The sequence below is a fragment of the Danio aesculapii genome, chromosome 3 (genome assembly GCF_903798145.1).
Source record: "Danio aesculapii chromosome 3, fDanAes4.1, whole genome shotgun sequence".
NCBI classification, from domain to species: Eukaryota; Metazoa; Chordata; class Actinopteri; order Cypriniformes; family Danionidae; genus Danio; species Danio aesculapii.
The window spans coordinates 12,192,257-12,213,040 of NC_079437.1; the positions used below are offsets into that span (position 1 = coordinate 12,192,257).

General features: G+C 38.0%; 1 protein-coding gene across 1 annotated transcript; it reads left to right on the top strand.

The window, feature by feature from the left end:
* Positions 1–9,385: 9,385 nt before the first annotated feature.
* On the top strand, positions 9,386–20,230 carry ptger1b (prostaglandin E receptor 1b (subtype EP1)). The gene is made up of 3 exons (XM_056450140.1): positions 9,386–9,782; positions 12,730–13,671; positions 18,598–20,230. Exons 2-3 carry the CDS (start codon positions 12,772–12,774, stop codon positions 18,868–18,870), a joined length of 1,173 nt encoding a protein of 390 aa, XP_056306115.1. The 5' UTR covers positions 9,386–9,782; positions 12,730–12,771; the 3' UTR covers positions 18,871–20,230.
* The last annotated feature ends 554 nt before the right edge of the window (positions 20,231–20,784 follow it).

Consider the following 20,784-nt stretch of genomic DNA (forward strand, 5'->3'; position numbering starts at 1 on the left):
AAAAGTAAGTCAACTAATCGCTTTAAAAGCAACAGGCTTGCTCACTTTTTTTAAGTAAGTCAACTAATCGCTTTAAAAGCAACAGGCTTACTCGCTTTTTTAAAGTAAGTCAACTAATCGCTTTAAAAGCAACAGGCTTACTCACTTTTTTATAGTAAAGGCAACTAATCGCTTTAAAAGCAACAGGCTTACTCACTTTTTTAAAGTAAGTTAATCGCTTTAAAAGCAACAGGCTTACTCACTTTTTTAAAAGTAAGTCAACTAATCGCTTTAAAAGCAACAGGCTTACTCACTTTTTTAAAAGTAAGTCAACTAATCGCTTTAAAAGCAACAGGCTTACTCACTTTTTTAAAAGTAAGTCAACTAATCGCTTTAAAAGCAACAGGCTTACTCACTTTTTAAAAAGTAAGTCAACTAATCGCTTTAAAAGCAACAGGCTTACTCACTTTTTTAAAAGTAAGTCAACTAATCGCTTTAAAAGCAACAGGCTTACTCACTTTTTTTAAAGTAAGTCAACTAATCGCTTTAAAAGCAACAGGCTTACTCACTTTTTAAAAGTAAGTCAACTAATCGCTTTAAAAGCAACAGGCTCACTCACTTTTCTTAAAGTCAACTAATCACTTTAAAAGCAACAGGCTTGCTCACTTTTTTAAAAGTAAGTCAACTAATCGCTTTAAAAGCAACAGGCTTACTCATTTTTTAAAAGTAAGTCAACTAATCGCTTTAAAAGCAACAGGCTTACTCACTTTTTTAAAAGTAAGTCAACTAATCGCTTTAAAAGCAACAGGCTTACTCACTTTTTTAAAAGTAAGTCAACTAATCGCTTTAAAAGCAACAGGCTCACTCACTTTTTTTAAAGTCAACTAATCGCTTTAAAAGCAACAGGCTTACTCACTTTTTAAAAGTAAGTCATCTAATCGCTTTAAAAGCAACAGGCTTACTCACTTTTTTTTAAAGTAAGTCAACTAATCGCTTTTAAAGCAACAGGCTTACTCACTTTTTTTTAAAGTAAGTCAACTAATTGCTTTAAAAGCAACAAGTTTACTCACTTTAAGTAGTCAGCTAATAGCCTTAAAAGCAACAGGCTTGCTCACTTTTAAAGTAAAGTCAATAGCTTTTTACAGTGGAATGCTAATGGAAAGGTGGACGGTGCACTTAAGGTGTTTTCCATGGTAAAAAAGTTTTCAGATTTACATGTGAAAAAAAATTACTTAAGTTTGCTTTTCAACTGTTTCTGCAGTTTCCAAATCTGTCTATTTCCTCTCATATAAGACAAATGGATGAGCGCAATTTCCCCTGCGGCGTGTTTTGTGGGCCTAAAAGCCTATGACATGGTGATAGCTGCTAAAGATCATTTGTCTCCGTCCAATACTTCTCACTGGAGACCCATGAAGTCATTAGCCACTGCAGTACTCAGTCCATTTACAGCTTTTAGCGGAAAAGGGATCAAAACCAAAAGTGTGGCGCATATAGGTTAAAGCTCAGACGATTACTGGTCAGATCTCCACTGGGACTGAGCCCTCGGTATTTGTCAAATCACGTCATCTCAGATCCGTCCACAGGGAATCCATCTTTAGCTTGCTTTGGACAGAAGTGTCTGTTAAATGACCCTTTATGTGTGGGAATATGTAATTGATCATGCTTGATTTCTAGGTTTTAACTTGCAAAGCACTTCATTACAACACATTTGTTCAATTTCCTCCAGATATGCAGTGGATAAAGTCAACTTTCAGATAGATCTCACACACAAACTCTCACACACAAACACACACATATTTAATGGCCAGAAATAAGTGCAATTATGTGGTTTGAAGATGTGGTGCAGTCATTCTGTCAGTCAGCAGATGCCTTTCGTCAGCAAGCCATGAAGATGAGGTTCAGAAATTAAAGATCTTTTTTTTTCTCACAAGTTTTTGCACTTTTAATTTATGTTTTTAATCCAGAAGATTGTTTTATTGCTCGTTTTGGAGCGTACGTGATTCCAGTTATGCTTACAGAAAGTATCTGAGGTTTGACTTTGAGGTTTTGACTGGAATTCTATTATAGGAAATAAAAGAAAATGAGTCATAAAGTAAAAGAATAGAGCTGTAATGGGATATTTTTTCTCTAGAAAAACGTCAATGTTTTGCATTGCATATCAGGTTGCAGCTGCTTGAGCTTGAGCCCAGGAAACTCAAAGAGCACTGCGTTGGAGGCAACATATTGCAGCTCAAGCTCATTGTTGATATGTACCCCTATATACATTTCTGGAGATCGCTAGATAAGTCCCAGCACGTACGTTTTCTTGCAGTTTTTGTTTTCGCAAATCCACCAGAGGCGCTGTGTATGCTTTTCAGATCTCAAATTTCTCTCGCGAGTGCCATTTGTGCCTGCTTTTCTTGTGTAAGTCCACCAGAGGCCGCTGTTGACTGACTGACTGACTGACTGAATGGACGATCCCTAAACTAGAATCAAGAAACTCCAATCTAAAAAAAGAAAAGCCCTTGCCCCGCCTGATTTGTACCACATTTTTAGATTTTACCACATTCTCACCCTGTTATTTACTTGTTTATTTTATTTTTTGGTTTTTCTCTTACTCGAACCCAGAGTAACCCCGAGTAATCGCAACCCCCAGTAATATTATTTCGGGACCATAAAAAAAGAACATTTTACTTCATACATTTTTTTTTACTTCAGTACAAAGCCAAAGATTATCAGTGATGGCGTGTAAATCAGTCTCTCCTCGTCCCGCTGTTTATAAATGAGGAGGTGAAGGATATGCACTGTTTGGTTTCACTTCAAGGTATAAACAAAAACTAGCGCAGCGCTGCTTAGCTACACACTCAACAAACGTGAAACTAAAATGCACAATACTTATTAGTTGCATGAATCTAATGCTGTTCTCACACCCGATGCGGAAGAAGCGTCAGGCGCCAGTGATTTATATGTTAAGTCAATGCAAAGATGCGAATAGACATCCTGCAGCGTGATATGCGTGAATGAGGCAGTGCGAATGAAGCGGCGTTAGTGCACTTAAAATGCATATTGTGTGTTTTGTCGCGTTAACCAATCAGGAGCTTGCTCTTGTAGGGGCGTGATTATGATGTTGTTGTTGGTGTCCCGGGGGAAAATCCTGCTGACACCGACAACAGTTCATCAAACTGGGCTCGGTTCAGTCAGAAGCACTGCTGAAAGCTTCCATCATCCAGGTATAGTTTCTGGAGCAGTTGATGAACTCACAGCGCTGGCTGGACCCCTGAAAGGATTTAGTGGACTCAGACACGGCTCCAAACGAATCGACGCTGTTTTTCAGTCCTCCTAAAGCACATAAACACAGCTAGCTACTCCCTCAATAAAATCCATGTTAACCATTTAGCAATGAAGCTAGAGTCACCGCCGGCAGACAGAAGTCCCGCCCATGATGTGACTCCACGTCTGTTATGAAGTGAATTTGTCGCGCAAATATAGCTAGTAAACTCAAATTTTCGCTCGTCTATTTACGCAGGAATATCGCGAGTTATCCGTACATACTGCGTCTGTTGTGAACACAGCATAACACCATGCATTCTTTTAATTCGATGTTTGTGAACCAACAGCAGATGCCTTGCATGTCGGTCGTGACTCTTTAGTTTATATTATATTCATATTCATTTATTGCAATTATTACACTTAGTTTTGCCATCTTTTTTTTACCACAGGTAGCCTTTTGAGCACATGTTGCGGTCCATGTTAGATTATAGTAATGTTAAGATAATAGCTAATTTAAGGTAGATTGTCACGCCAACATGGGGAGACCATTCAAACTCCACAGAGAAATGCCAACTGGCCCAGCCGGGACTCGAACCAGCGACCTTCTTGCTGTGAGGTGACAGTGCTAACCACTGAGCCAGCGTGCCACCAGGTAAGTAAATGATGACCAATATTTTAATTTTGGAATCGAGCAACTTCTTCAATCATCTGACAAACTCTGTTTACGACCTGTCTCTTGCCAAATGTAAGTTTGTGAGCATTTTTTAAAGTCTCTTCTTGGTGAAAACAGACCTAAATTTTTCACGATGGTTAAAAGTTTGTTAAATGCTACTGTATGTTACTTTACAATAAGGTTTCTGTAGTTAATGTTATTTAATCTATTTACTAATATGAATAAATAATAAACAATACATTTATTACAGCATTTACTCATCTTTGTTACCGTTAGTTAATGTCACTAAAGCTGTTCATTGATGGTTCATGTTAAATCATAGTGCATTAACTAATGTTCAGTATGATTTGGGATTTTAATAATGCATTAAATGTTGAAATATGATTAATAAATGCTGCATTAATAGTTTTCTTATAGTTCATGTTAGCAACTACATTAGCTAATGAAACATTATTGTAAAATGTGACCTGTTTTCCTACTCTGAGACTATTATATTCCAGCCTTCTCCTGATTTTAAAGGTTAAAAGAAAACAAATTAGCCCTGTATTCTCATCTGACGCATAAATTTATGCCTTTATGTGCCGGAAAGCCTGCAGGAGTGATGGGAAATCAAATTCTGATGCATGCTCCATTATCACAGGGCAAGGTGTTCCTGCAGTCTTTTCCATGAGACCACAATTGCCTATAGTGGAAAAAAAAAAGAACACAAGATTGCTTGATGTGCGCCAGATGACTTGGAACTGGTTTTGAGATTTCAGGATAATAAGTGTTGAACTGACAGTAAAAAAAAAAAAAGAAAAAAAAATGTGACCAGAGCAACATTTTTAGCATGCATCTAAATTTTTCTTCTTTCAGTCACTTTCCTTATAAACACCACAGCAGAGCTATTCATATTTTATCTTCAAGTGACACTCCGAAGCTAACGAATGTGTAGACTTAAATAAAAAAAGAGTAAGTTCTTGCATTAAACATCCAAGTTATTGTGCGGGATTTTGTTAGATGTAAAAATATAGAAAGGTGTTCAAAAGTGACATCATGTGATTATATCTTCAAATGCGATGACGCAAAAGCAACCAACCTTTTCAGTCATGAACCAACCCCGTATTTGTTTTACATTTACATCTTGTGCCAAATTAGGTTGGTTGGAAAAAAAATGTGAGTGTTAATGTGTAAGGCTCTGTTGTGAGGTTCACTTGATTGCCATGTTGCAGTTATGGCCAGCTGCTCTTTACGTTTTGTATGTGTTACTTTTCAAGCCTAAGGAATGTTATTTCATGGTCATGGGTGAAATGTTTTAAAAACTTATCTTCTCTGCTAAGAAATCTCTGATATTTTCGTCAGTGTCACCCACTAGTGGGGGCTGATTTCTAAAGATATTTTTGAGACAAGATAAGATAACCTTTGAAGCATCATGCTTCCCTCTTAAAGTGAAAGCTAAAGAATTTGATGCTCATTGGTTCTGGCAGAACACTTTAAAGGGATGGTTTGCCTAAAAATGAAAATTCTGTCATCATTTACTTACTTTTTACTCATTCCAAACCAGTTTGAAATGTATTTTTGTTAGGTTAAACACAAAAGAAGATATTGTGTAGAATGCTGGAGACCTGTAACCATTGCCTTCCATAGAATTTTTCTTTACTATGGAGGTCAGTGGTTACAGGTCTCCAGCTTTGTTCAGAATATACAGAACAAAGAATGTCATAAAGGTTTTAAACCACTCGAGAGCAAGTAAAGAGTGAGTACATTTTCATTTTTGAGTGAACTATCCCTTTAAAGCTAAATGTTTGACAAAAAAGTTGACATGAACATGTAAATAAATTTAATTAACATATAAATTATTCAAAGGGATAGTTCACCCAAAAATATAAACTGGCTCACTATTTTTTTTAAATCTTTATGTGTTTATTTTTTCTGTTTCTTCTGTGAAGTATTTTTGTATGGTATGGAAATCAATGACTACCCACATAAAAATACTATAGTGATTTATAGTGAATACTTTAATGTTTTTGAACTATACTATACTATAGTAAAGTGTATTATACTCTATATAGAATTTACAACACTTTGCCGCATGATATATTAACTAGTGAACTGAAAAAAACTGTTATAAATACTGTAGTATGCTTTAGTTTTTACTATGGTGTAATATAGTATGAAATACCCTGTACTGAAACTTTACCAGCATTTTCCAGCCTCCAGTGCCTAGACTGCAGCTCTGCACAAGAAGTTTGACCAGAGGAGAAATGGTCTTACCCAACTGAACCTGGTTTCTCTCATGTTTTTTCCTTCACTTCCTTCAATTGGTGAAGTTTGTTCCTCGCCGCTGTCGCCATTGGCTTGCATGGTTTGAGACTTGTGGAGCTGCGCATCGATGGATTTGCTCTTCAGTGTTTGGACTTACAGCAGTGAAAATTAAACGACTCCGAACTGAACTAAACTGAACTTCAACTCTGAAAACTGGACTGACACAGTTTCAGTTTACTAGAACTTCTATGTTAAGCTGCTTTGACACAATCTACATTGTAAAAGCGCTATAGAAATAAAGATGAATTGAATTGAAGTTGTAGAAAACTACAGTATTGAGTGATTTGTTTATATTACAATTATGTTACCATAGCAACTATAGAAATATAGCTGCTAGCAGCAATTAAGGGGCCAAGCAATCGCGAGGCAGATTAAGCAAAGCAGTCCAAATTTGAGTCAAAGGGTATTACCAAATTTGGAAGTTTCATTATTAATGGCTAATGAATGGCTTATAACTGTTGACCCAAAGGTGGCGCTGTCACCACATTTTTGTGGTGTGGTCAGTGTGTCACCAAAGACTTTGTGTCAATATCTTTAAGCATTCCAGAGATACAGCCTCAAATGTTGTTTGTCATCATCCCAGCATATTTGTTGGTGCAGTAAACAAAAACCGTTACACCAATCAACATGAATTACATACATTTTTGTAAGCATGGTCTGAAGATGATCTGAGACAGATTTGGTGAAAATCTGACAAACGGTCTTAGGAGGAGTTTAAAAGGTAAGTTTTCAAACTAAATCAAAATGGTGGACAGGAAACTTGGCAAATTATGGAAATGTTGGTGTCAATGAAATTATCAAGACCACTCACATGACAATGAGGTCAACGTAGCAGAAATTATCAGCATTTTTCAAAATTTCTTTATGACTTTTAGTCACTTGGTGGCAGTGCTCTAAAACTTATTGAGCACTTTCAAGGCATGGTGATAAAGATGCATACCAATTGTGACGATACCTCAATGCGTTTGTAAAATATAGAAAAAAATTAAAAATGGCCAACACCCAAAATAGGAAAATTGGATATCATTCGACTCAAAAATTTTGGCAAAAGCCTTCACAAGATATATGCAAAAATAGCCATTTTATATCTTCTGACCAATAGGTGGCACTGTGCTGAAACCTCAAATAATGGTAGTCGGAAAACACAGCAAGCTTATTGTAAATAGAGTTTAGAATTGCGGCGATATAGCCTTAAGTATCATTTTGCATGGTTTTTTATTTTAATTACGTGTTATTCGAGAACATTAGGGATATCCTGATCAGATTTTTTTGCCCTCTTGTCCCAGTCAAAGTCATTTGATTTTGAGTATCTACCAATACCGAAACCAGATCCGATACTAATACATACATAAAAATAATAATGTAGTATAACACATAAAAAAGAATAAAGAAGAGCGAAGAAACAGATCCAGGATGTTTCTTATTTTTTATTTAATTCACCTTATTTTAACATTCAACAACTCTGTTAACAAACAGGGCACTTCTGTGAGGTAGCTTGAACAATCATGTAATAAATATCCTCAATTCTTCAGTTTAGTCTTCGGTCTTCGAAGACCGAATTCTTCAGTCTTTGCTAGTTTTTAACAACAGATGCTGCTCTAGGCTAGTTTTTAACAGCAAATGACACTCTAAGCTAGTTTTTAACAACAGATGTTGCTCTAGGCTAGTTTTTAACAGCAAATGACACTCTAAGCTAGTTTTTAACAGCAGATGCTGCTCTAGGCCAGTATTTAACAGCAGATGCTGCTCTAGGCTAGTTTTTAACAACAGATGGTGCTCTAAGCTAGTTTTTAACAGCAGATGGCGTTCTAAGCTAGTTTTTAACAACAGATGGTGCTCTAAGCTAGTTTTTAACAGCAGATGGCGTTCTAAGCTAGTTTTTAACAACAGATGGTGCTCTAAGCTAGTTTTTAACAGCAGATGGCGCTCTAGGCCAGTATTTAACAGCAGATGGCGCTCTAGGCTAGTTTTTTAACAACAGCTGCCACTCTAGGTTAGTGCTTAACAGCAGATGCTGCTCTAGGCTAGTTTTTAACAGCAGATTATTTAATTCACCTTATTTTAACATTCAACAACTCTGTTAACAAACAGGGCACTTCTGTAAGGTAGCTTGAACAATCAAGTAATAAATAACATCAATTCTTCACTTTTGGACTTTAGTGCATCAAAAATCTAATATAAAACAAATAGCACCTCAACTTAAAATACCCAACAGGCAATCCCGTGTGTACATATCTCAGTTTGCTTTGGCAATGTTGTCGTCATCAGCTTTATAATACTTCCAGACCACGGACATACTCGCTATTTCCGCTTCAATCTACTTTGTCTGCATTTAACCAATAGCGTCTCTGTATGGCATGTCATTCCAGTCACGGGAACAGCTCAGTGCTTAGCACTGTCACCTCACAGCAAGAAGGTTGCTGGTTCGAGTCTCGGCTGGGCCTGTTGGTATTTCTGTGTGGAGTTTGCATGTTCTCCCTGTGTTGTCGTGAGTTTTTTCTGGACGCTCTGGTTTCCCCCAAAGACATGCGCTATAGGTGAATTGGGTGAACTAAATTGGTCATAGTGTATGAATGTGTGTGTGAATGTAAGAGTGTATGGGTGTTTCCAAGTACTAGGTTGCGGCTGGTAGGGCATTCGCTGCGTAAAACATATGCTGGAATAGTTGGTGGTTCATTCCGCTGTGGCAATCCTTGATAACTTCAACTATTACAATAGGTGCTTGACCTCTACTACAATAGATTTATTCAAGTACTTTGGTATGGCTCAAAAACACTATAGTATTTACTAGCATTTTTTTCATGTGGATAATGGTGTTCAACATTCTTCAAAATATCTTTTTCGTGTGTGAGAGAGTGTTCGTCAGAAAAAATAAGGTTTATAACAAGTTTTTGTATGAAATATTTTAGTGAACTATCCCTTTAAGAAGACGTTTTTTCTGTGTATGAAAATCTTATATGAATCATATAGCATGTTGGCAGATGATAATGCGTAGTATGCATAAGGCAGATGACGAACTATGCGTATATAAGCCTTTGATGCCTAAATGCTGAAGTAGCCCATTTATCTACAACTTCTGCAATTCGCCAACGTCGTGTATAAAGTAGTATCTGGTTAGTGTTCTCAGCGTGTAAACATCTGTACGCGCTCATGATGCTACACACTTCATAAATACTACAGGCGTAGGTAGACAGACTCACTTCGCAGTGAGACACACGACGGTGACGCTTCATTATTTACAGTGGCGTCTCATAAGAGCGCTATAAATACAGCTCCACAGTGCTCCGCGCTCACACTCGCGCTCTCCGTGTGTTTTATATTCAACATTCTACGCTAAAACAACCCAGCACTACTATTTAGACTACGAAGATACTTTTATCCTCACTGGATTACTCGTGTTTTCCTCAGGAATAAGTCTTCAGACTCTATTCAGACTAAACGCATGATGATGGAAGTCTGATATCGCCTTTCGATCCTCAAGGACTGCTTATATTTCTTTTCACCTTCGTTGGCAAAAGTTTCAACATGTTCAGGTGGAGTGATCCAGCTATGGATATACTAAAACACATCTCAAAAGGTAAATGTTTGCCTTCATTATTTTATTTTTAAAGTCAAATTACACACACATAAATATAGCAAGTGACCGAGCAAATTAGTATTAGAAAATTGGGTATTAGAAGTAGTTAAAATAATGCCAAGCATATAGACATCCTGTTTAATGAGTCTTAATATTTACACATAGAGCATATTAACGTATGTAAGGTGTTTTATAACGCTTTAAATAACGTTTGTGACATTAAAGTTATAAAATATGTCTGAAAAGATGCATTAAAAACATTATTAACATAAAGCAAATAGTAATATTTATGTAAAATGAAACAACTTATTCCTACCCAAATGCAGAATTTTATTATATTTTTAACTACTGGCTGAAAATTGGGGTAAAATCTAGTGTTATGAAGGATTGGCAAATGAGGAAATAATAATAATATAATATTTAAAATTAATAGACAATTTAAAAACGTACATAAAACGTTATATTGTTGTAAAATATGGACAAACTCCATACACTGTAAAAAAATAATTGCTGGGTTTCACACAATTCCTTCATGTTGTCCCAACAAAAACTTATTCATGTTTACAAATATAAGTGGATTGAACATAAAACAACTAAGTTGTCCCAAGAACGCCTTAAGAATTGTGTTGTTTCAACTCATTTTGAATAAGTAGTGTGTACAAGCAGCAAACGTGATTTTTTTGAATGTACACAACACCAGCAAGTTTGGGTTATAACAACCCAGCATTTTTAGAGTGCAGCTTCACTGTTTTTGCAGTGTTAAATATTACGTTTACTGTTGAATTATAGTAATATTAATGATAATGTCTCTCAGCAAGTGGCTATTTACTTCTTCTTAAAGGGTTACAGTGGTCAGAAGTGTTGAAATTTGTACTGAACTTTTTGCTTTCTCATATGCTAAAGAGGAAATTGTGAAAAAAAACCCCCCCAAAAAACAGTGTTCCTATTCAGTAACGTTTTCAGAAAGGTGTGTCAGTGTACAGTTTCAGACCTCTGGACTTAATTTCCTTGAGTGAATGTTTGTGCATAAACAAGAAAAATAACAGGAAGGAATGTAATCGCTTGTGTGTTAACTGATCGAGAACGTCCAAACAGATGAGCTCTGTGGCAAAAATTAGCAATGCATTCCTATTTCTGCATCTCTGATTGCAGCTTATTTGCTATTTAAGCAGGTTTGAAGGGGTAGTTCACCCAAAATGATTTTTAATCACCATTTACTCATCCTCATGTTGCTCCAAACATTAGTGAGGTTATTTTTCCTATAGTGAACACAAAACATGTTGGAAACTGTCCATTATTTTTTATAATATTTGTTTTTCATACTATGTATCCCAGTGGGCACAGAACTACATCTAAAACATGTCAAAAATTAGCAATGGATTCATATTTCTGCATCTCTGCTTGCAGCTTATTTGCCATTTAAGCAGATTTAAAGGGGTAGTTCACCCAAAAATGATTTGTACTCATTATTTACTCATCCTCACGTTGTTCCAATCCTTAATGAGTCAATTTTTGCTATATTGAACACAAAAATGTAGTAAACTGGTCTCCATTATTTTCTATAATATTTGTTTTTCCTACTATGTATCCCAGCAGGCACCTTGATGTCAAAACTACATCAAAAACATGTCAAAAATTCGCAATGGATTTCTAATTCTGCATCGTTGATTGCAGCTTATTTGCTAGTTAAGCTAATTTAAACAGGGATTCACCCAAAAATAGATTTACTCATCCTTATGTTGTTCCAAACTTTTATCAGTTTTATTTTTCTATTGAACACAAAAGAAGATATTTTGAAAAATGTTGGAAACCGATGTCCGATCTTCCATAGTATTTGTTTTCCCTCAAATGTAAAACATGTCAAAACTGCTAATTGATATGTTCTTAATTGACTACCTGTAATCGAGGACTGTCCTTTAATCGCTTTTTGACGTGTTTCGTGTGAATGTTTATGTTAGATGTCAATTTGATGTTGTTTTGACATCAGAGTAGTTTACATGCAATGTAGATATACAAAATCCAATGCCATTCATTCATTTATTTTCGGCTTAGTCCCTTTATTAATCCAGGGTCGCCACAGTGGAGTGAACCGCCAACTTATTCAGCACATGTTTTACGCAGCAGATGCCCTTCCAGCTGCAACCCATCTCTGGGAAACATCCATACACACTCATTCACACTCATACACTACAGACAATTTAGCTTATCCAATTCACCTGTACCGCATGTCTTTGCACTGTGGGGGAAACCGGAGCACCCAGAGGAAACCCACACGAACGCGGAGAGAACATGCAAACTCCCCCCAGAAATACCAAGTGAGGCTTGAACCAATGACATTCTTGCTGTGAGGCGACAGCACTACCTACTGTGCCACCGCGACACCAAAAATCCAACGTAAATTTGCAAATTGAGTTTGAAGCTTTTAAACTTTTCATATATTATAATATTATTGTGTTGTTATTTTGGTGGTCAAAAATGCATCAATGTGTGGATGTCTAATGGACGTCAAGGTTTTGACATCAAATGATTAGCATTTTGTCGTGTTTTCTTGGAGTCGATGTCAGTTTGGTGTCATTTTTGAAATCAAGGTGTCCACTGGGATGTCAATGGTTACCAGTTTCCAACATTTTTCAAAGCATCTTCTTCCAGGTTTAACAGAAACTCATGAAGGTTAGCTAAGGATGAGTAAATTATGACTTTTCATTTGATCTTTATGTTTTATACTGCTTTTTGCTCCTTGTTGTTTTTTTGTTTTTTTTTTGATAGTGAGCATTTTTAATAAATTGTATTATTTTAATGGGAAATGAGCCTTGCGATGTTGACTGTTCCCATTTTTGTGGTGTACAATTTTGCAACAATCAATAAAAAAGTCAACAGTGAGTACACTGTCATTACTGTCTCTTTAAATACTCATATTTTACACTGCTCTCTTGTTTTTTCTCTTCAGTGATGTATCTGTAAGGTCAGCTCGTCCTGTAACCTGGTGGAGATGTTATCCATCCAGCAGTACAACAGCACTGTTTTGGCTGAGGATGAAGTGTCGGTCAATCAGAGCCATCATTATGTGGCACCGCTGCGCTGCAGGGAAAACCTGACCACCACCAGCCCGACGGCAGCGGGTCTGTCTATGACCCTGGGAATCGTCTCCAACATCATAGCACTGGCCATCCTGGCCAATGCCTACAGCCGGCGCAGCAAAACCACCAAAGCTACATTTCTGCTGTTTGCCAGTTCTCTGGTGGTCACAGACCTCGTCGGACATGTGATTCCAGGTGCTCTGGTTCTTCATCTCTACCTATCTGGCACTGGACCGTGTCTTCCAGCAGTGCCAGATGGGACCTGTTATTTCCTAGGTGGCAGCATGGTTTTTTTCGGGCTGTGCCCGCTGTTTCTAGGCTGTGCAATGGCAGTGGAGCGATGCATAGGTGTGACCCGACCTCTCCTACACAAACGCTTGGTTTGTACCACCCAGACTAAGATTGTGATGGTGATGGTTTGGCTGCTGGCTTTAAGCGTGGCATTTCTGCCCTTCTTCCGCCTAGGCTCATACACCTACCAGTACCCGTGGACGTGGTGCTTCATTAATGTGTTAGACGAAACAAACGTGACTGATGTGATTTTTGTGGTGCTCTTCTCCGGGCTCGGACTGGCCTCACTGGCCGTGGCCCTGGTCTGTAACACCATCAGCGGGGTGACACTGGTGGCCGCGAGACTAAGAAAGAAGCAAAAGCAGGAGTCAGTTCGTCAAAGCAAGAAGGACAAGCAGGAGTCTGTTCGTCTCAGCAGGAAGGACAAGCAAAACAAGGCCAGCAAAACACATGATATTGAGATGGTGGTACAGCTGGTAGGCATCATGGTCACTTCATGCATCTGTTGGAGCCCTCTGCTGGTGAGTGCTGGTGTTACAACTTCACCATTAATGCATATTATATCAAGAATCTTTATTGTCATTATGCAGGCACAATTATAAGGCATAAGGCACATGATAAGACATGTATAAATATAAAAACCTAATAAAAAGTAAATATTTTTTATTAAAGATAAAAAATAAAACATAATAAAAAGTCTGAATATATTGAATAAATATATGTGATTTCAATTCATGTAATTCAAAAGTGCTTCACAGTTACAAAAGACATTACAATAACCTCAAAGTACATCACAAGCAAACATATAAAGATTGGCAGTAATATGAAATAAGACGAACATGTAATTGTAATAAAAGCTGCAGTTGGACCTTAATTTTTTGTTGTTGAATCCTATGAACATTTCTAGTCATTTGAACTTACATTAAATTAAATTAATTAAATAAATTAAACCAACTAAACATACTAAGTTAACATTTTTATTAAAATAAATAATTAAATAATTCATTAATTTTGTTGATACCTGATTGACTTCTTAAATAAGGTAAAGTAACATCATACATTTTTGTCATATCATTTTTATGGTGTAAATGCTCAACATTGAATGTTTAAAAGTGTTGTTTTTTTATGACGGGTATAAATGAGTGTACTTATGTTATATTTATTATTATTTATACTATATTATATTATTAATATTATGAGTTATTTTTATAGGGGTCATGAACTACCTTTTGAATTGGTAATGTTCTCTGATATCTATTTATAATGTAGTCTTGATCAGAAAACATCATCATTTAGAAGTGATGGACTGTTTTCTGTGCTGTTTTGAGTAAACACCCACTGCTGTGATTGGCTGACAGTTTTCCGTAATTATAGGGCTAAACAGTCAGTGAAGTAGAAGCAAATGTCAGTCTTCTGTGGAAGCAGAGTTTATCCACCCTATTACCTTATAGAGTTAAAACATTAGATAAAAACATTTATTTTTGGGCCAAAAATGACTCAAATGCTTTGTGGGGATAAAACATAGAGCTTTTCTAAACATTACAGTTATCTTGCAGGATGTTTGTTCGATGGCTGTTTGTATTGTATGATTTGTATTCTGTCAAGTCATTACTATTTATTTGCTGTTATAGCATAAAGCATGATTGTGTATTAGAGCTGTAGCAAAAAGTTACTTGGGAAATCGATTTGCAGCGGTTCTGAGATTTTCAAAATACATACCTATTCTCTCTTGAATCAAATGTGAGCTTAGTTTTTAACAGCAGACGGCACTCTAGATGCTAGTTTTAACAACAGACACCACTGTAGGCTAGATTTTAACAGCAGACTCTGCTTTATTCTAGTTTTTAACAACAGACGCCATTCTAGGCTAGTTTATAACAGCAGATTGTGCTCTAGGCTAGTTTTTAACAGCAGATGGCGCTCTAGGCTAGGTTTTAACAGCAGATGCTGCTCTAGGCTAGGTTTTAACAGCAGATGGCACTCTAGGCTAGTTTTTAACAGCAGATGGCGCTCTAGGCTAGTTTTTACCAGCAGATGCTGCTCTAGGCTAGTTTTAACAGCAGATGGTGCTTTAGGCTAGTGTTTAACAGCAGATGCTGCTCTAGGCTAGTGTTTAACAGCAGATGGTGCTCTAGGCTAGTTTTTAACAGCAGATTCTGCTCTAGGCTAGTTTTTAACAGGAGATGGTGCTCTAGGCTAGTTTTTAACAGCAGATGCTGCTCTAGGCTAGTTTTTAACAGCAGATGGTGCTCTAGGCTAGTTTTTACCAGCAGATGCTGCTCTAGGCTAGTGTTTAACAGGAGATGGTGCTCTAGGCTAGTTTTTAACAGCAGATGGTGCTCTAGCGTAGTTTTTAACTGCAGATTCTGCTCTAGGCTAGTTTTTAACAGGAGATGGTGCTCTAGGCTAGTTTTTAACAGCAGATGCTGCTCTAGGCTAGTTTTTAACAGCAGATGGTGCTCTAGCGTAGTTTTTAACAGCAGATTGTGCTCAAGGCTAGTTTTTAACAGCAGATGCTGCACTAGTCTAGTTTTTACAGCAGATGGCGTTCTAGGCTAGTTTTTAACAGCAGATGATGCTCTTGGCTAGGTTTTAACAGCAGATGGTGCTCTAGGCTAGTTTTTAACAGCAGATTCTGCTCTAGGCTAGTTTTTAACAGCAGATGATGCACTAGGCTAGTTTTTAACAGCAGATTCTGCTCTAGGCTAGTTTTAACAGCAGATTCTGCTCTAGGCTAGTGTTTAACAGCAGATGGTGCTCTAGGCTAGTTTTTAACAGCAGATTCTGCTCTAGGCTAGTTTTTAACAGCAGATGGTGCTCTAGGCTAGTTTTTAACAGCAGATTCTGCTCTAGGCTAGTTTTTAACAGCAGATGGTGCTCTAGGCTAGTTTTTACAGCAGATGGTGCTCTAGGCTAGTTTTTACCAGCAGATGATGCTCTAGGCTAGTTTTTAACAGCAGATGGCGCTCTAGGCTTGGTTTTAATAGCAGATGCTGCTCTAGGCTAGGTTTAAACAGCAGATGGTGCTCTAGGCTAGTTTTTAACAGCAGATGGCGCTCTAGGCTAGTTTTTACCAGCAGATGCTGTTCTAGGCTAGTTTTAACAGCAGATGCTGCTCTAGGCTAGTGTTTAACAGCAGATGGTGCTCTAGGCTAGTTTTTAACAGCAGATTCTGCTCTAGGCTAGTTTTTAACAGGAGATGGTGCTCTAGGCTAGTTTTTAACAGCAGATGCTGCTCTAGGCTAGTTTTTAACAGCAGATGGTGCTCTAGGCTAGTTTTTACCAGCAGATGCTGCTCTAGGCTAGTGTTTAACAGCAGATGGTGTTCTAGGCTAGTTTTTAACAGCAGATGCTGCTCTAGGCTAGTTTTTAACAGCAGATGGTGCTCTAGCGTAGTTTTTAACAGCAGATTGTTCTCTAGGCTAGTTTTTAACAGCAGATGCTGCACTAGTCTAGTTTTTACAGCAGATGGCATTCTAGGCTAGTTTTTAACAGCAGATGATGCTCTTGGCTAGGTTTTAACAGCAGATGGCACTCTAGGCTAGTTTTTAACAGCAGATGGTGCTCTAGGCTAGTGTTTAACAGCAGATGGTGCTCTAGGCTAGTTTTTAACAGCAGATTCTGCTCTAGGCTAGTTTTTAACAGTAGATGGTGCTCTAGGCTAGTTTTTAACAGCAGATGCTGCTCTAGGCTAGTTTTTAACAGCAGATGGTGCTCTAGGCTAGTTTTTAACAGCAGATGCTGCACTAGTCTAGATATTACAGCAGATGGCGTTCTAGGCTAGTTTTTAACAGCAGATGGTGCTCTAGGCTAGTTTTTAACAGCAGATGGTGCTCTAGGCTAGTTTTTAACAACAGATGCCGTTCTAGGCTAATTTTTAACAGCAGATGCTGCACTAGTCTAGTTTTTACAGCAGATGGCATTCTAGGCTAGTTTTTAACAGCAAATGGTGCTCTAGGCTAGTTTTTAACAGCAGATGCTGCTCTAGGCTAGTTTTTGACAACAGATGGCACTCTAGGCTAGTTTTTAACAGCAGATGCCGCTCTAGGCTAGTTTTTACAGCAGATGGTGCTCTAGGTTAGTTTTTACCAGCAGATGAAGCACTAGGCTAGGTTTTAACAGCAGATGGTGCTCTAGGCTAAGTTTTAACAGCAGATGGCGCTCTAGGCTAGGTTTTAACAGCAGATGGTGCTCTAGGCTAGTTTTTACCAGCAGATGCTGCTTTAGGCTAGTTTTAACAGCAGATGCTGCTCTAGGCTAGTTTTTACCAGCAGATGGTGCTCTAGGCTAGTTTTTAACAGCAGATTCTGCTCTAGGCTAGTTTTTAACAGCAGATGGTGCTCTAGCGTAGTTTTTAACAGCAGATGCTGCTCTAGGCTAGTTTTTAACAGCAGATGGTGCTCTAGCGTAGTTTTTAACAGCAGATGGTGCTCTAGGCTAGTTTTTAACAGCAGATTGTGCTCTAGGCTAGTTTTTAACAGCAGATGCTGCACTAGTCTAGTTTTTACAGCAGATGGCGTTCTAAGCTAGTTTTTAACAGCAGATGGCACTCTAGGCTAGTTTTTAACAGCAGATGGTGCTCTAGGCTAGTTTTTAACAGCAGATGGGGCTCTAGGCTAGTTTTTAACAGCAGATTGTGCTCTAGGCTAGTTTTTAACAGCAGATGCTGCACTAGTCTAGTTTTTACAGCAGATGGTGTTCTAGGCTAGTTTTTAACAGCAGATGGCGCTCTAAGCTAGTTTTTAACAGCAGATGGGGCTCTAGGCTAGTTTTTAACAGCAGATGGGGCTCTAGGCTAGTTTTTAACAACAGATGCCGTTCTAGGCTAGTTTTTAACTGCAGATGCTGCTCTAGGCTAGTTTTTAACAGCAGATTGTGCTCTAGGCTAGTTTTTAACAGCAGATGCTGCACTAGTCTAGTTTTTAACAGCAGATGGCGCTCTAGGCTAGTTTTTAACAGCAGATGCTGCTGTAGGCTAGTTTTTAACAGCAGATGGTGCTCTAGGCAAGTTTTTAACAACAGATGCCGTTCTAGGCTAGTTTTTAACAGTAGACATTGCTCTTGGCTAGTTTTAGTCATACACTTATTAGTCATACTCATTAACAAGAGCTCTTGTGTGTTTGGCTAAATCAAGTTTGCTTTTATGTCACAAGATAAATAAAAACAGCTCACTATGAACACTCTTGTAATTTGCTTAAACCTTTTCTAACTTTATTAATGATTAGTTTAGGTTCAAGTGGTATTTGTAAGGAATTGGATGTAAGCAGAGGACAGATGTTTGTAAAGAGCGCCATCTGCTGTTAAAAACTAAACTCAGAATCAATTCAAAAGAAAACAGCGATGCATTTGAAAGTCTCCGAATCAATTTCTCCAACAGTTTTCCACCACAGCTCTTCTTGTATATTACTTCAATCCCTTCCAACAAACTTTCTCTGTTCTTCTGACAGATCTTCGGTCTGATGTCAGTCATCCGCTCGTCCATCAGCTCCATGGGCGACGATCTGGAAATGTCCTACAGGAGTTTATTAGTAATGGGAGTGCGCCTGGCCTCCTGGAATCAAATCCTGGACCCCTGGGTGTATATTCTTCTGCGCCGAGCCATCTTGAGGAAGATCTACTACTTAACCACGGGCCGAACAGGACGCAGGGGGAGCACATTCCGACAGTGGGAGGCCAGCTCCTTCCAGAACTCAGTGAAGAAAGCCATTAATCAGACCTGATGGAGTGTGGGATGCCGGAGTGTGAGTCCCACCACATGGAAAACAGTCTGACACTAAAAGTGAAAAGCGTATGTGAGTTCCTTTTGCTTGAATAGTGGATGAAGGAGCAGCGTACTGGAAGCTGAATTTGGAAGCGTGCTCTGGATTAACCACGGAGACTTTAACAAGCATTATATTTGAGCTTGTGGAGCTAAAAAATTCCATTCATTTTTCCCATATCAGAATTGGCTTTTAAACAACATCTACAGGGCGAGGCGGTGGCTCAGTGGTTAGCACTGTCGCCTCACAGCAAGAAGGTCGCTGGTTTGAGTCCTGGCTGGGCCAGTTGGCATTTCTGTATGGAGTTTGCATGTTCTCCCGGTGTTGTCGTGGGTTTCCTCCGGGTGCTCCGGACACATGCGCTATAGGTAAATTAGATTAACTAAATCGGCCGTAGTGGATGTGAGAGTGTATGGGTGTTTTCATTACTGGGTTGCAGCTGGAAGGGCATCCACTGTGTAAAACATATGCTAGATAAGTTGGCGGTTCATTTAGCTGTGGCGACTCCTGATGAATAAAGAGACTAAGCCGAAGGAAAATGAATGAATGAATGACAACAATCTACAAATCTTTCATCTCAGAGAGCTCTGAGACTTCTTTGAGACTTCAACAGAAAGAAAGGAGCACAATCAGGTTTGGAACAAGCGGAGGATGAGTAAATGACAGGATTTTGATTTTGGGTGAACTGTCCCTATGACTATTTTTAGGACTGGTATATGTAATTAGTAATTCAATAAATCATTCATTCATTCTGTCATTTACTCATCATCTGCTTGTTCCAAACCTGATTGTGCTTCTTTTTTCTGTTGAATGCAAAAGAAGATATTTTGAAGAATGTTGGAAACTTGTACCTATTGACTTCCATGGGTAAACGATTATACATTCTTCAAAATATCTTCTTTTTGTTTAAGCGAACAAAGCAACTCATAAAACACTCACATGACGGTGAGTGAATTTAATTTTGAGGTGAACTATCCCTTTTAATGATGTACGGTTCTGTAAAAAACATACATTTTAATCAGTTAATTTAATAAAAATCACATTTATAGGGCTTATTCCAATTGTAGACTTAATTAATTGAACCACAGCCAGTAACTTACAGCTCATACTCACATAATGTACAAGAAAATGCATGAGTGAATCAATGCTCCACAGCAAATACTTCTTTCAATTTTCACTTAGAAGTACAAATACGTTGGAAATACAGGATAACAATTTACAGTGGATTGACATAGAAGCAAAAATGCTGACATAAATATTTATTAAATATATGTTTGCGATGTTAGTGACTTTTGTTGTCAGATAATGACAACACTATACAGTTTACTTACATTATTCAGCCTCCTTTATGGAGCATCACGCTGGCTGGTTCGTGTCCAGGCTGGGCCGGTTGGTATTTCTGTGTGGAGTTTTCATGTTCTCCCCATGTTGGCGTGGGCGAACGCGAGTGTGTATGGGTGTTAACCAGTATTGGGTTGCAGGTGGAAGGGCATCCGCAGCGTAAAATATAAGCTGGAATAGTTGGCGATTCATTCCGCTGTGGGACCCCTGAAAAATAAAGGACTAAGCTGAAGTAAAATGAATAAATGAAACTCCATGGATTAAGTAGCTCATTTCCTCTTAATGAAGGTCTTAAAGTCTGTGTAAAATCAAAATTTGCAATGTTTTCTTTGCTAGCACACATTGTTGTTGTTTAGCTGAACAATTGATTTGTGCAAGCTAATCCCCTTGAAGCTTTTGTTTTGGTAATCTTCAGTCAAAATCTAACCATTTGCTTCTACGTTTGGAGTGTCGGTCCTTCTCTGATGATGTCAGATTTTTTGTCATATGTTTAGCCACGCCCCTCTTACTGTTAGTTTGCTGTAAGGGAATGAT

What these genes read in the sequence shown, in the direction of transcription:
- ptger1b (XM_056450140.1), top strand. Translation starts at nt 12,772, where the DNA reads ATGTTATCCATCCAGCAGTACAACAGCACTGTTTTGGCTGAGGATGAA. An exon ending in TCTGTTGGAGCCCTCTGCTG is followed by an intron (nt 13,672 to 18,597) that starts GTGAGTGCTGGT and finishes TTCTTCTGACAG; the next exon opens with ATCTTCGGTCTGATGTCAGT.